This window comes from Ruditapes philippinarum, unplaced genomic scaffold (genome assembly GCF_026571515.1).
Source record: "Ruditapes philippinarum isolate M1 unplaced genomic scaffold, ASM2657151v2 ctg20537_1_1_1_1, whole genome shotgun sequence".
NCBI classification, from domain to species: Eukaryota; Metazoa; Mollusca; class Bivalvia; order Venerida; family Veneridae; genus Ruditapes; species Ruditapes philippinarum.
Genome location: NW_026866819.1, coordinates 1 through 13,016, shown reverse-complemented (window position 1 = coordinate 13,016; position 13,016 = coordinate 1). Strand labels below are relative to the sequence as shown.

Below are 13,016 nucleotides of genomic sequence, written 5' to 3'. Positions count from 1 at the left end.
GCTTTGTACGCGGACTGGTCCGGTCCACATCTGATTTTCTGTGTCTGTAAAATTGCCTTTACCCTCTAATCTGAAATAATGTTAAAATAAAGACATCAGCTTGATATCTACAAAATTCATAATGAACAGTTCCAAAAAAATTAAAGCTGGACAAGTCCATGAATCATAATTAGTCATGTACCAAAAAACAAATGAGCCGCGTCACGACAAAACCAACATAATGGGTTTGCGACCAGCATGGATCCAGACCAGCCTGCGCATCCGTGCAGTCTGATCAGGATCCATGCTGTTCGCTTACCAACTCTATTACAAGTAGAGAAACTGATAGCGAACAGCATGGATCCTGATCAGACTGCGCGGATTTGAGGCTGGTCTGTATCCATGCTGGTCGCAAACCCATTATGTTGGTTTTGTCATGACACCGCTCAAATGATGATGCCTGAATAAAATAAAGTTCATTTTACTTTAAGCTAATCAAGTAATCAGCTTTGTCACCTATATAGGTAAAACTATGGTCTATACTTTACCTATTTTCATGAAATTCTCCTTCGTAGCTGGAGCCATTGGGCCATGTATAAACTCCATGGCCGTGGAACTGGTTGTTTGACAAATTCTCCCTGTATAGAATGAGCCAAATGATGTGACAATTTGCCATTCCATTCATTTTGTCCATTTGCCCATTCACCGTCATAAACACTGCCGTCAGTTTTGTTGTATGAACACCTTGCCCGCTTCTGATGATAACTGCCATCTTCTTGAATGTATTCACCCTCTGTAATCAAAGTTAAAATTTTAGATACATTACCATCACTAAATCTTTTAAAAACATTGTATGCTACATATGATAACTAAATTAACATTAAGAAAATTACTTATCTAGATGCGAGCACCCCGTGACACACAAAATGTGTGGTGATTCTTTGATATAACTTGAAAACCTTTTTAAAAAAACCCTGCCTTTAAAGACACATCTTTAAAGTATATTTACAAGGAATAGCATTGACTATTATTTACCGTATTTGTCTCCATTTGGGAACACAAAAGTTCCTGACAGAATGGCAGGTGGACCATCTTCCACTTTCTTCTGTCCTTTTTTCTCTGTAACAGACAATAGTAAAAAGAGATCATTTGAAACTGGTAGCATAATTTTATGTGGATATAAATTCCCATTTAATCCCGGGATTATAACTAACAAATGTTTACAGATACAATAAATGTAACAAAAATAAGTGCAATTCTTGATCACTCTATTGTGAGCAGTAGTACATGCACCATGAAGCATTAATTTATTAAGGTAACAGTCATTTGTTTGTACCCTGGGATTAGAGGGGAAATTATGCCACAAGTTTTGAGTTCTGGATAACATCCAATGAGTATTATAATAAAATGGTATGTGTAAAGATGTAAATTAACCATGAACACTTGACACATACTAAACTTTTTATTTGTATCTTCTAATTTATAATTGTATGATTAACCCTTTCACTGCCATAGGGACGGCTTAAGCCGTCCCTGTTATTTTCGGCGTATTTGCCATATGGACGGCTTTAGCTGTTTCTATAATAATAATAGTAATAATAATAAATTAATAATAATAATAGTAATAATAATAAATAATAATAAAGAAAATTATACCATAAAGACAATAATTATTATTATAAGATTAACAGATTTAGAAAACATATATAATTATTATAATACTAATAACAAATAATAATAATTATATTAATTAATAATATAGTAATTTCTTAGAAAATCCTCTGGCAAATAGGTGAACAATAAAACAATAACCCTCTGGCAGCGAAAGGGTTAATGTATATAAATAGCTATATATAAATAAAGTTTAAACTTGAGCACATGATATAAGTTATTGAGCATTAAGCCTCTGAATTATGGTTACCTCTTCTAAATGATTATAATGATCTTTAGATAATAATTTGTATTTACAGAATTGTAAGTTATCATTTTATGAAATATCTTAACGCTAAGGAAAAATGTACAGATATTACATGAAAAGCTGTTACTCGTAAATGATATGTGAAATTTATAATACAATTGTAATACCTTTATATATATTTCTTTTAAATAAAAACTAGATTTTTGCATGAGAATTATATATATAAAAAACAAAGATTTAATCAGTTTTTTAATGAGTGAAGATGTAAAATGAGAGCATATAATAATATTAATTTACACAAATGTCAAAAACACCACTGTTTGACCATAAAATTTTACACATATTTCTACGGTTGTCAAAATTCTTGTTGCATTTAAATTTCATGACTAAAAGAAGAAAATATTATTTAACAATGAGTCATTTAATGGTACTTAGATGCAATAAATCATTTTATCACATAAACAAGCGTTAAAGCATGTTAATGTTAGCGTTACAATTACAATAGGTGCTTCAATGAAAAATGGCTATTTTTAACTGTTTATGGTTCTTATCTTATGAATAATTTAATATGACAAATAGAATATCATATTCGTGTAGATTCAATACTTAATTTATGAACTTGTTGAATAAAACAATATTATGCTCACCAGGGGCTAGCATAATATTGTTTTATTCAACTCATTCAATAAATTCAGTATTAAACCTACACTCATTTATTATCCTCTATATAGGTAATCAGCCTTAGATCAGAGAATATAATAAAGATAAAAAAAGTATAAATAAAGAATTTTATTATATACTTATAAATGAAAAATTGAGAAATATTGATGAAATAAAATGCGTATTTTCATTTTCCGTATTTTCACTGTAAAAATTTATTTTTCACTGCAGTGAAACATATTTTCCGTATTTTCACTGGTGTCTTGCCGGACTACTTTCTTTTAAATTCTACCAACTGGTACACAAAATTTAAGGGAAAGTTTTTCAATTTTTATCGCAAAAAAGAGAAATATGTACATAAGAAACAGAAAATTCAAGTTTTTTCTATAAATACATGATTTATTTTCATCTTGTGGCATGAAAATTACCATATTTCACTCGTGGCTACCGCCACTCATGAAATATTTATTTTCATACCACTCGATGAAAATAAATCATGTATTTATAGAAAAAACTTGAATATCCTCTATATGATCAAACAGTAGCAGTGTGTCAGAAATACAGAATGTTATATATAATACTGCTACCATAAAAGTAATGTTAGATTATCTTATATCTGTCAGTCTGGGAATAGCATCTGACCCTTGACCAGGATATTGCAAAGGCTGCCGGGGTAAAAGAATCATAAGCAGGAAAGAACAGGAAGTTTCTCTTCTTTCCAACTCTTTGTATTAATTTGCTTAATACAAAAATTTAGAAGAAATTACCTTGCAAGGAGGAATATTCAACATACAAGGGGCAAAAAATTGTGAAGTGGAGTACCGTAAAATCTATCTCACCTACAGAGTATCAAGACAATATATTTTGGTAACTTAAATTATGATACTTTTATCATAATACCCCATCATACAATTTAGTTACGAATTTATAAGTAAAGTAAAATAAGAAATGAAACTTAAAGTTTTTGCAATTCAGATTAAAAATTGATTTATAGAATTTATTTAGATTTTGCATGATTTTAGAATAACTGATTCGCCTAAAAAAGATAATTGGGGGTCACCAATCTTGTTTTATGGTTTGCAAAAAAAATAAATAAAAAAAATAGCAGATAAAGCCATGTGAGCAGTCAACCATCAACTGTTGTGGATTATAAACTTCTTCACAAGAAAGCATCAAATCTTTGCAGACTTTGAACCAACAGCAGGTGAGGGGCAAGAGGTTTGAAGTCTGAGAGGCAGTCACTTTAACTTATCAGCCATGGTGACATTCCCCAACTGGATATGAATTGATAACATCATTGTAAAAAGTTCCTTGGAATGAATTTGATTACTTGAAGCTCAATAAAAAAGTGTTAGAGTTAGTATATGAACTACAAAATGAAAAATATAAGTATTCTTTATTGTTAATCAATAATTCTAATGGCAAAACATTAGAAATGAATTATGAATACATGTTCTTATGTATATACCAAAGACAAAAAACAACACATCTTTACAGAATTCTATACAACATCTGTTTGTTAAATAAAACATTTCAACACTGAACACTGACAGTGAAAATCATAATCTTATGCCATATTTTCATTCTAATAAAATTTAACTTATCAGATTGTTGAGATACATACATTTATATCTATCAAACCTAAAACAATGTTTGATGAAGGAGTTATAACTAACTTTAGTACCACCTTTGCAGAGCAACACTCTGTGGGAGACAACTACAGTTTTGGATATTGCTGTGAGGTATTGCTCTAAAGATCTTTTATATCTATAAGTTTTGAAGTTTTGTTTTGGTAAAAATTGTTACTGCATTTAGTAAAGAGACGTTAATTTGCTCTACAAAGGGTCTCCCTCTGCAGGGGTTGTACTTTCTACTATACTGGGCAATTTACAGTTAAGATCAAACTTAGTTCTCCGATACCAGGCTACGACACGTTAACTTTAAAGATGTTACTTGATTCAACTCTTATATTGTTTTTTTTATACTAATTTTGGTAGGGAAATAACATGAAGATTGTTATAGTCATTTTAATGGACTTCATCTCTTTTATCTTTTATAAAAGAAAACGTTTAGTGCCACTATTTCGATCATTTGACCAGCACATATGTGTTGTAGAACCTCCATTACCTCCAGTAAGCTTGCTGAATTTTTTCATCAAAGTTTAAATTATTCAAATTGATCCAAACTGAAATTCTGTGATAAGTAATGCAAATTAAAAGCAACATATTAAAACACTTGACCACATAGTTCCTTAATAAATATTTCAATGTGAATGCCAGGGAACTGTGTTGGAATTTCAAAGGCACAATAAAAGGGTAGTTTGTTGTTTGTTTTTCAGACTGTATTAAAGTATTATATAAGTCATGAAAGAAGTTCAAGTTTATCAGTATTTACCTCTGTGTTAATCTGAAGAGAAGAGAAGAGACTATGGGTTCAACATGAAAGGAACTCCACTTTAAGGCCCAAAAGCCCAAAATCAAATGATTTCTTACAAAGATCAACTGGGGCACTTATGAAAGAAAGATTATACAAAAGATAATTAAGAAATATACTGAGAAATGGGTCAAAGACAGAAAAGGCCGGTTTGCATTTGTACACCAAATATCATGAGGCTGTGATGTTACGAAAATTTTTTTCCACAGACCCATTAATGTCGAAAATTTAAATTCAGTAGGTAAACAGGAAGTGGATTAGCTACACACCTATAATCGAATCCCACAGTATGGGACCATGTGTCAATGCTGTAATGCCAAATATCAAGAGGCTGTGATAAGTAGTTTCTGAGAAAAATGTTACGAAAATTTCCTACCATTGACCATTAATGTGAACAGGAAGTGGAGCTGCAGACTTGAAATCGAATCCCACAGTATGGGACCATGTGTCATTATGCTGCATGCCAAATTTCAAGAGGCTGTGATAAGTAGTTGCTGAGAAAACTGTTACGAAAATTTCCTACCATTGACGCACTAATGTCGAAAATCTAACTAATTTAACTAAGTGGATAAACAGGAAGTGGATGAGCGACAGACCTGAAATCCAATCCCACGGTATGGGACCATGTGTCAATGCTGTATGCCAAATATCAAGAGGCTGTGATAAGTAGTTGCTGAGAAAACTGTTACGAAAATTTCCTACCATTGACCATTAATGTCAAAAAATCTAACTAATTTAACTAAGTGGATAAACAGGAAGTGGAGGAGCGACAGACCTGAAATTGACTCCCACGGTATGGGACCATGTGTCAATGCTGTATGCCAAATAATCAAGAGGCTGTGATAAGTAGTTGCTGAGAAAACTGTTACGAAAATTTCCTACCATTGACCATTAATGTTGAAAAATCCAACTAATTTAACTAAGTGGATAAAACAGGAAGTGGATGAGCGACAGACCTGAAATCCAATCCCACGGTATGGGACCATGTGTGTCAATGCTGTATGCCAAATATCAAGAGGCTGTGATAAGTAGTTGCTGAGAAAACTGTTACGAAAAATTTCCTACCATTGACCATTAATGTCAAAAAATACTAACTAATTTTAACTAAGTGGATAAACAGGAAGTGGAGGAGCGACAGACCTGAAATTGACTCCCACGGTATGGGACCATGTGTCAATGCTGTATGCCAAATATCAAGAGGCTGTGATAAGTAGTTGCTGAGAAAACTGTTACGAAAATTTCCTACCATTGACCATTAATGTCAAAAAATCTAACTAATTTAACTAAGTGGATAAACAGGAAGTGGAGGAGCGACAGACCTGAAATTGACTCCCACGGTATGGGACCATGTGTCAATGCTGTATGCCAAATATCAAGAGGCTGTGATAAAGTAGTTGCTGAGAAACACTGTTACGTAAAATTTCCTACCATTGACCATTAATGTCAAAAAATCTAACTAATTTAACTAAGTGGATAAACAGGAAGTGGAAGAGCGACAGACCTGAAATTGAATCCCACGGTATGGGACCATGTGTCAATGCTGTATGCCAAATATCAAGAGGCTGTGATAAGTAGTTGCATAGAAAACTGTTACGAAAAATTTATCCTACCATTGACCATTAATGTCAAAAAATCTAACTAATTTAACTAAGTGGATAAACAGGAAGTGGAGGAGCGACAGACCTGAAATTGACTCCCACGGTATGGGTACAATGTGTCAATGCTGTATGCCTAAATATCAAGAGGCTGTGATAAGTAGTTGCTGAGAAAACTTTGTTACGAAAATTTCCTACCATTGACCATTAATGTCAATTAAAATCTAACTAATTTAACTAAGTGGATAAACAGGAAGTGGAGGAGCGACAGACCTGAAAACTTGTTAATCCCACGGTATGGGACCATGTGTCAATGCTGTTATGCCAAATATCAAGAGGCTGTGATAAGTTAGTTGCATAGAAAACTGTTACGAAAATTTACCATTACCATTAATGTTGAAAATTCCAACAATTAAATAATATTAAAATATAATAATAAAAGAAAATAAAGATATAAAAAAAAAAAAAAAAAAAAAAATAGAAAAAATCCTTACAAATTATAAAAATTAATTTTATACTAAGTGGATAAACAGGAAGTGGTATGAGCGACAGACCTGAAATCCAATCCCACGGTATGGGACCATGTGTCAATGCTGTATGCCAAATATCAAGAGGCTGACTGATTAAGTAGTTGCTGAGAAAACTGTTACGAAAATTTTCCTACCATTGACCATTAATGTCAAAAATCTAACTAATTTAACTAAGTGGATAAACAGGAAGTGGATGAGCGACAGATCCTGAAATTTGAAATCCACACGGTATGGGACCATGTGTCAATGCTGTATGCCAAATATCAGAGAGGCTGTGATAAGTAGTTGCTGAGAAAACTGTTACGAAAATTTCCTACCATTGACCATCTAATGTCAAAAAAATCTAACTAATTTAACTACGTGGATAAACAGGAAGTGGAGGAGCGACAGACCTGAAATTGACTCCCACGGTATGGGACCATGTGTCAATGCTGGTATGCCAAATATCAAGAGGCTGTGATAAGCAGTTGCTGAGAAAACTGTTACGAAAAATATTTTCCCCGCCCGCCTGCCCGCCCCCCGCCGCCCGACATTCACCATACTATTAACCCGGATTTGCACCAGTGCAACCCGGCCAAAAATTGAAAATCATATTTTTGTCCTCTAATCTTAGCTTTGGCCTATTTGAGTGAAATTTTAAGCATTGCAATTTTGGGTCATTTTCGACAATAAGAATATTTATTATTATTCTGGAAAAAATGGAGAGAGAGAATGATCTGAAATTTTGCACACTTTCATTTAATGGTCTAGACCTACATCAAAAGGCAAAATAATATTTCAAGTCCCGCCATGTAAAAAAAATCTCAGTGGAGTACCTTTAGGGTCAAATTCATCAACATTATTTTGCAATTTTACTTTTTAGCTTTAATGTGGAACATTTAAACTTCCCTTTTAAAGACTACAGATACTATCATGGACCATTTATCATTTGAATATTATTTTTCAGTCATACTTTTCATCATAGTCCAACAGTACTAAAAGTATAGAAATTATATATATCATACATATTACAGAAAGTTCTTTCAAACAGACAATAAATATAACCAGTATACCGTGAAATTTGACTGGAATATTATATTCATAATATATATATATATATACATATCACTTAAAAAAGTAAGATTATTAAATTTTTTGTGGTGTTTTTGCTCTGGGTTTTTTTTCAGTCTATTAAAATATTAATTTTGACAAAATATCTGATACATTTGTTGACTTTTTAAAAAGTCTGTTTTACTGAATGATCAATCTGACAGCCTTTAACAGTGACAAAACTAGTAACAATATAACAGTTTTTCTCTTCCAAGCAACAGAATTAACAAGTTTCTGGATAGATAACAACACATCTAATACCTGCTATGTCCTCTGTAAGAAAAACAAACATATATATATTCTAAAACTATGTGCATGCAATTACAAATAAAAAATAGTGCTATATAACATAAAACATAGCTTAATTCAATGTACATTTGAAATTGACACTAATAATGAAACAAACTCAAACAAGAAAACGTATGTTGGCCAGTTAAAAGTTTACATAAAAAAATAAAATAAAATCAATCTTTTTATCCATTTGTTTACTGGCTGGCAGGATAAGAGATGATATAGTTACCAATTAAGGTCTCCAGTCTGCACTGGTTTTGATTTAAAAGTGTGCAAGACTATATTATACCGGGAATCAAATGCTATAGTCTACAAGTTGTCTACAGCCATTAAAGTGATAAACTTAATGACTGATGTAAAATTAAGAATGCAAATATATCTACATTTAAACACTAAAATCTTTGTGTTACCCGGCAATTTTAAACAAGATTAATACGGGGAACTCAAAGTCCGGGCCTGCTCTTTGGCTTGTATGGCTATAGACTACAGGTGTATATTTAAAAGAAAATCAAATAAAAAAAACATTTAAAACATAGAATTCTAAACCTATCAATTAAATTTCCAGTGTCAGTTCTAGTTATGCGCCACCATTTACAAAGTAACTCAATGATAAAATACTGTGAATTCTGATAACTTATCGGATTAATAATAAACGTTAAGTGTTCCAAGTGAAAACGGAAGCAGTGCATGAAATACCGAATTACACCTTTAAAAAGAAAAAATGAAAAGAATTTTCAACGACTTCCTTGTTCATAGGCTTTGCCTAATTTCATAGTATGGTGGTCATAAAAGTAATGAGATTGATTTCTGATTAGGGTAAACAGCATCTCTTAAATAGAAAGATCCTCAGGTAAATCGTCATTAATTTACTTGTTTAATCATTTATGGTACGAGTAGTCAGTAGGACGAATCGTTCATTTCGTATCAATTCCTTAATACCATAAATTATAACATAACTATAATTGCCTGATATAAATAATCATATTATCTAATATGTTTGTTACCTCCTGGCATTGTTAAACTGTAATTTTTGTCCGTAAATAACAAAGAAATATCAACTTAAAGTGAAATTTAATAAAAGACCATGGGCGCAGCCATTTGCAAACGTTGTCATGGAGTCACGTGAGAAGCTAGCATTTTATCCGAATATTTTCCAAACGATTTATTTTCATTTTCTTATTTAAACAGCTTTATATTTATAAATAAACTACCACTGTATTTTTTAATTGTGCAGAATCATTATTTTCTTAAATTTGTTTAAAATGAAAATGAAGGTCAACAATCGAAACTAACCAAGGATTTCTGACGGTCACTGGGGCAGTTTGCTCCAAATATAAAAATGTTTCGGCCAGCGTTTGCAGCACGACAGGTGATTCAAAGATGTTCGCAAAGACGGGCACTAGCATGTGCTATCCATTTGAACAAAACAAACATCTGCAATAAAGATAGTCGAGCATAGTAAGAGCAAATTGTTATAATGTCACATATATCCGCGACCGTATTTGTTATTATTTTTTGGGGTTCAAATGCGTCGGTATTAATTGATGTTTATTCTGTATGAACTATACTTATAACTGGTGACTCTTTCATATAAACATAGTTTAATAATTCTTATACTTTTAATTGTAGAATCTGTAAATGTAGCTAAAATGCCAAGAAAATTAAATAGAGTCACCGTACCAGTGCTCAACCAGTTTTTCACAAAATCACATAAAAACTCTTTCAGAACAAAAGGTTTGCTGGGAAACTTATTTTTGTTACAAAGCTGGACCTTTCAAACTCACAATAAGCTAAAGCGTTTTAATAACACAGATTAGGATACAATTTACCACGGAGTTGGATATAGGGTATAAAACCACTATATTTTTCAGACAAAACAAACCAGTGCTCGACCAGGTGGTTTATCTCTATTCAGAACTTTTATTTCTTAAAAACAGATATGACTTTTTATGTTTCAACAATTCCTATTTTAAAAAATATTTTGAAACATTTATGTTTTATTGTCTATAGATTGAAAAATATGATAGCAAATATGATACAAAGGAAATGTTATACATTGACAAAATAAAGTGTTTATAAAGAGTTTTGGAATTTACATATACTGGGGCGTTTGAGATTACTTATTCTCATTTTTTTTTTTATAAAATCACTCTGCAAACATAGTTAAGTTGATAATTGTGTAATATACAAATGGTCTACGCTTTTAGTGGTGTGTTCCCGATTTGTTTCCGTACGGATGCCATATTTGTTTACATGTTCATAGCCCTTGCCTTTATGGAAAGCAGGGTTTTGATAATTGTTGAACACCTTTCCTATGGAAATCAATTGGAATCATAAAAGTAAAGGCAATTTAACAAATATTGTCCACATTTGCCCTAAATTATCATTTTTTCAGTGTTTTAGATAGTTTTTACTGCTACTTTTATTATAAAATTGTATTTTTGTACTGTTTAATATTGTCTGCAAAATGGCCTATCTTCTACCAAACTTGGAGTACTTGTACATGGTGTAGAGGTTACAGGTCAGGTACAAAGAGCAAGCACAAACTCACAGGGTTTTTCCACTTTAATGCATAAATCATACACAAATAGAAGTATTGGTCGAGCACTGGGCTGGTCGAGCATAGGTACTGTGACTCTAAAGGTCATGTTGTCTGGTTATTCATACAGTAAGCACAGGAGCTTGACATTCTATAAATAATTGAAAAATAAAGGCAAATATAACCTCTTTACTAAATGGACATAAGGAATGCAATGCATTTTAAAGAAACACAACTCCCCTTCTGCCGACTTGACACAAGTTTTATCTAATTACATGGGTGGGAAATCAATTTCAGCGTTACAAACTGGTTTAGCCATTTTGATAGACAATACAAAATTATACCTTTTACAACCGCTGATGTTTTAATTCAATTAAGATTTAGTACTTGTTTGTATTTTAGCTAGAGTTAAGAAACAAAGGTAGTAATTTATTATTCACAGATTCAAAAACCTAGCGAAACAGTTTTCTGGTAATTTCTGTACATTCCACATGTTAGCTCTGGGGAATTCACTTAAATGATGTGTAATAGCGATAAGTTTTTGATTTCTTTTTTAAGAAAATGATTAAATATTATTGTACAAATAAGTCCATGCAAAAAAATAAGTAAATACACAAGTTTATACAGAAATATCTATTTATTAAGGCTGGTGCTATAACTTTAATTACTATAACTGTTTTAAATTTATAGATTTTCATTATAAATAGATTCCGAAAAAAGGCCTCTTCCCAATTGAAATTTTCTTTAAAGTCATGCAGTTTTCCCAAAAATCTAACCTTTAAATATATTTTTTACTTCCCAATCAGCAATTTTAGCCATAACTTTTCCCAAAATCAAGAGGCTAAGGCCTCTTCCCAATTAAGTTGGAAAAATCACTGCAGCAATTATTAGCACAATATTGATGTGATTTTATTCCACTGGATATTGTCAACATCAGGGTTTTCATTATAAAGGAAATAAAAGAAATTTTGTGTTTCTAGCGATAGCAGGCCAGCATACTGCAAACTTTGCGGGTTTCTCCTGTCCTGTACTGTATGTTAGACTTAGCATTCTTGGGCATTGAGTGGGGATATAAAAATCCAAAAGTGAAAGTTCCCGCTGAAGCCAGGGAGGGGAATGTTGTTATAATCAACTCGGGTGCATTACAATCTAAATATTAATTTATTTTATCTGTCTCAATGTGAAATAAAAAGAAATATTTTATTCAATTGATGAACACAGGAATTTTGTTACATTCATACATGTTTTATATTTTCAGCTGCCAGTGTCCCAGTGTTTTGAATTTGCAATCAAAGAGTAGACCATGGATATCACATAAAAGATTTTATTCAGGTAACTTACTGAAAGGTTGTATTCTTGTCAACAAAACATCAGGTCACATGTTTTTCTCTATATGGCATTGTTTTTTCTTGAAAATACAAAACTATAGGAAATAACCAGACAAACTAAAATAGAGTAGCAGTAATATAATATATAACTGTACCATATTTTAAAGAAAGCATCTGTAAAAAAGAAGATGAGATAAAAATTGATAGGTCTTGTTAAACACAATTATGTTGACCTTAAAATGAAAATTTTGAGATTTCTATTCAATTTCTTTTAAAAGCATGTTTTGTAGCTGTTTATTGGATAGTCATGACAATTATATAGTAATTATGTGACCGTCAGTTTATGAAGAAATCTCACTTTTTCTCTAAAAAAGGAAGTTTGCTGTATTATAAATATTGCTGACAGGTTATACAGTCGTATATATAAATAGTTGTTAGCAGTATAACCTATTTTCAAATAATCATTTATATAGGGCCATATAACCTGTCAAAAATCTTTATAACTAATGATATACACACACTGAAGTATTATCAGTTATTTGCATTTTAAAGAAAAAAAATCTTTATACAATATTCTTTGCTACATTTACATGAACATGTATCAATATTAAGAATTGGACATGTATAATGATAAATACATGTGTAATATTAATT

General features: G+C 31.7%; 2 protein-coding genes across 2 annotated transcripts; one reads left to right on the top strand and one right to left on the bottom strand.

Annotated features, from left to right (window-relative positions):
- Positions 1–9: 9 nt before the first annotated feature.
- On the bottom strand, positions 10–9,648 carry LOC132733795 (MORN repeat-containing protein 1-like; the record flags this gene model as incomplete). The annotated part of the gene is given in 5 exon segments (XM_060720474.1): positions 10–70; positions 528–604; positions 606–772; positions 1,015–1,098; positions 9,500–9,648. Coding segments are annotated over 5 exon segments (399 nt in total), but the record flags the coding sequence as incomplete, so codon positions are not given.
- Positions 9,649–9,688: 40 nt separating this feature from the next.
- On the top strand, positions 9,689–12,366 carry LOC132733796 (dihydrolipoyllysine-residue acetyltransferase component of pyruvate dehydrogenase complex, mitochondrial-like; the record flags this gene model as incomplete). The annotated part of the gene is given in 2 exon segments (XM_060720476.1): positions 9,689–9,953; positions 12,293–12,366. Coding segments are annotated over 2 exon segments (193 nt in total), but the record flags the coding sequence as incomplete, so codon positions are not given.
- Between the last annotated feature and the right edge of the window lie 650 nt (positions 12,367–13,016).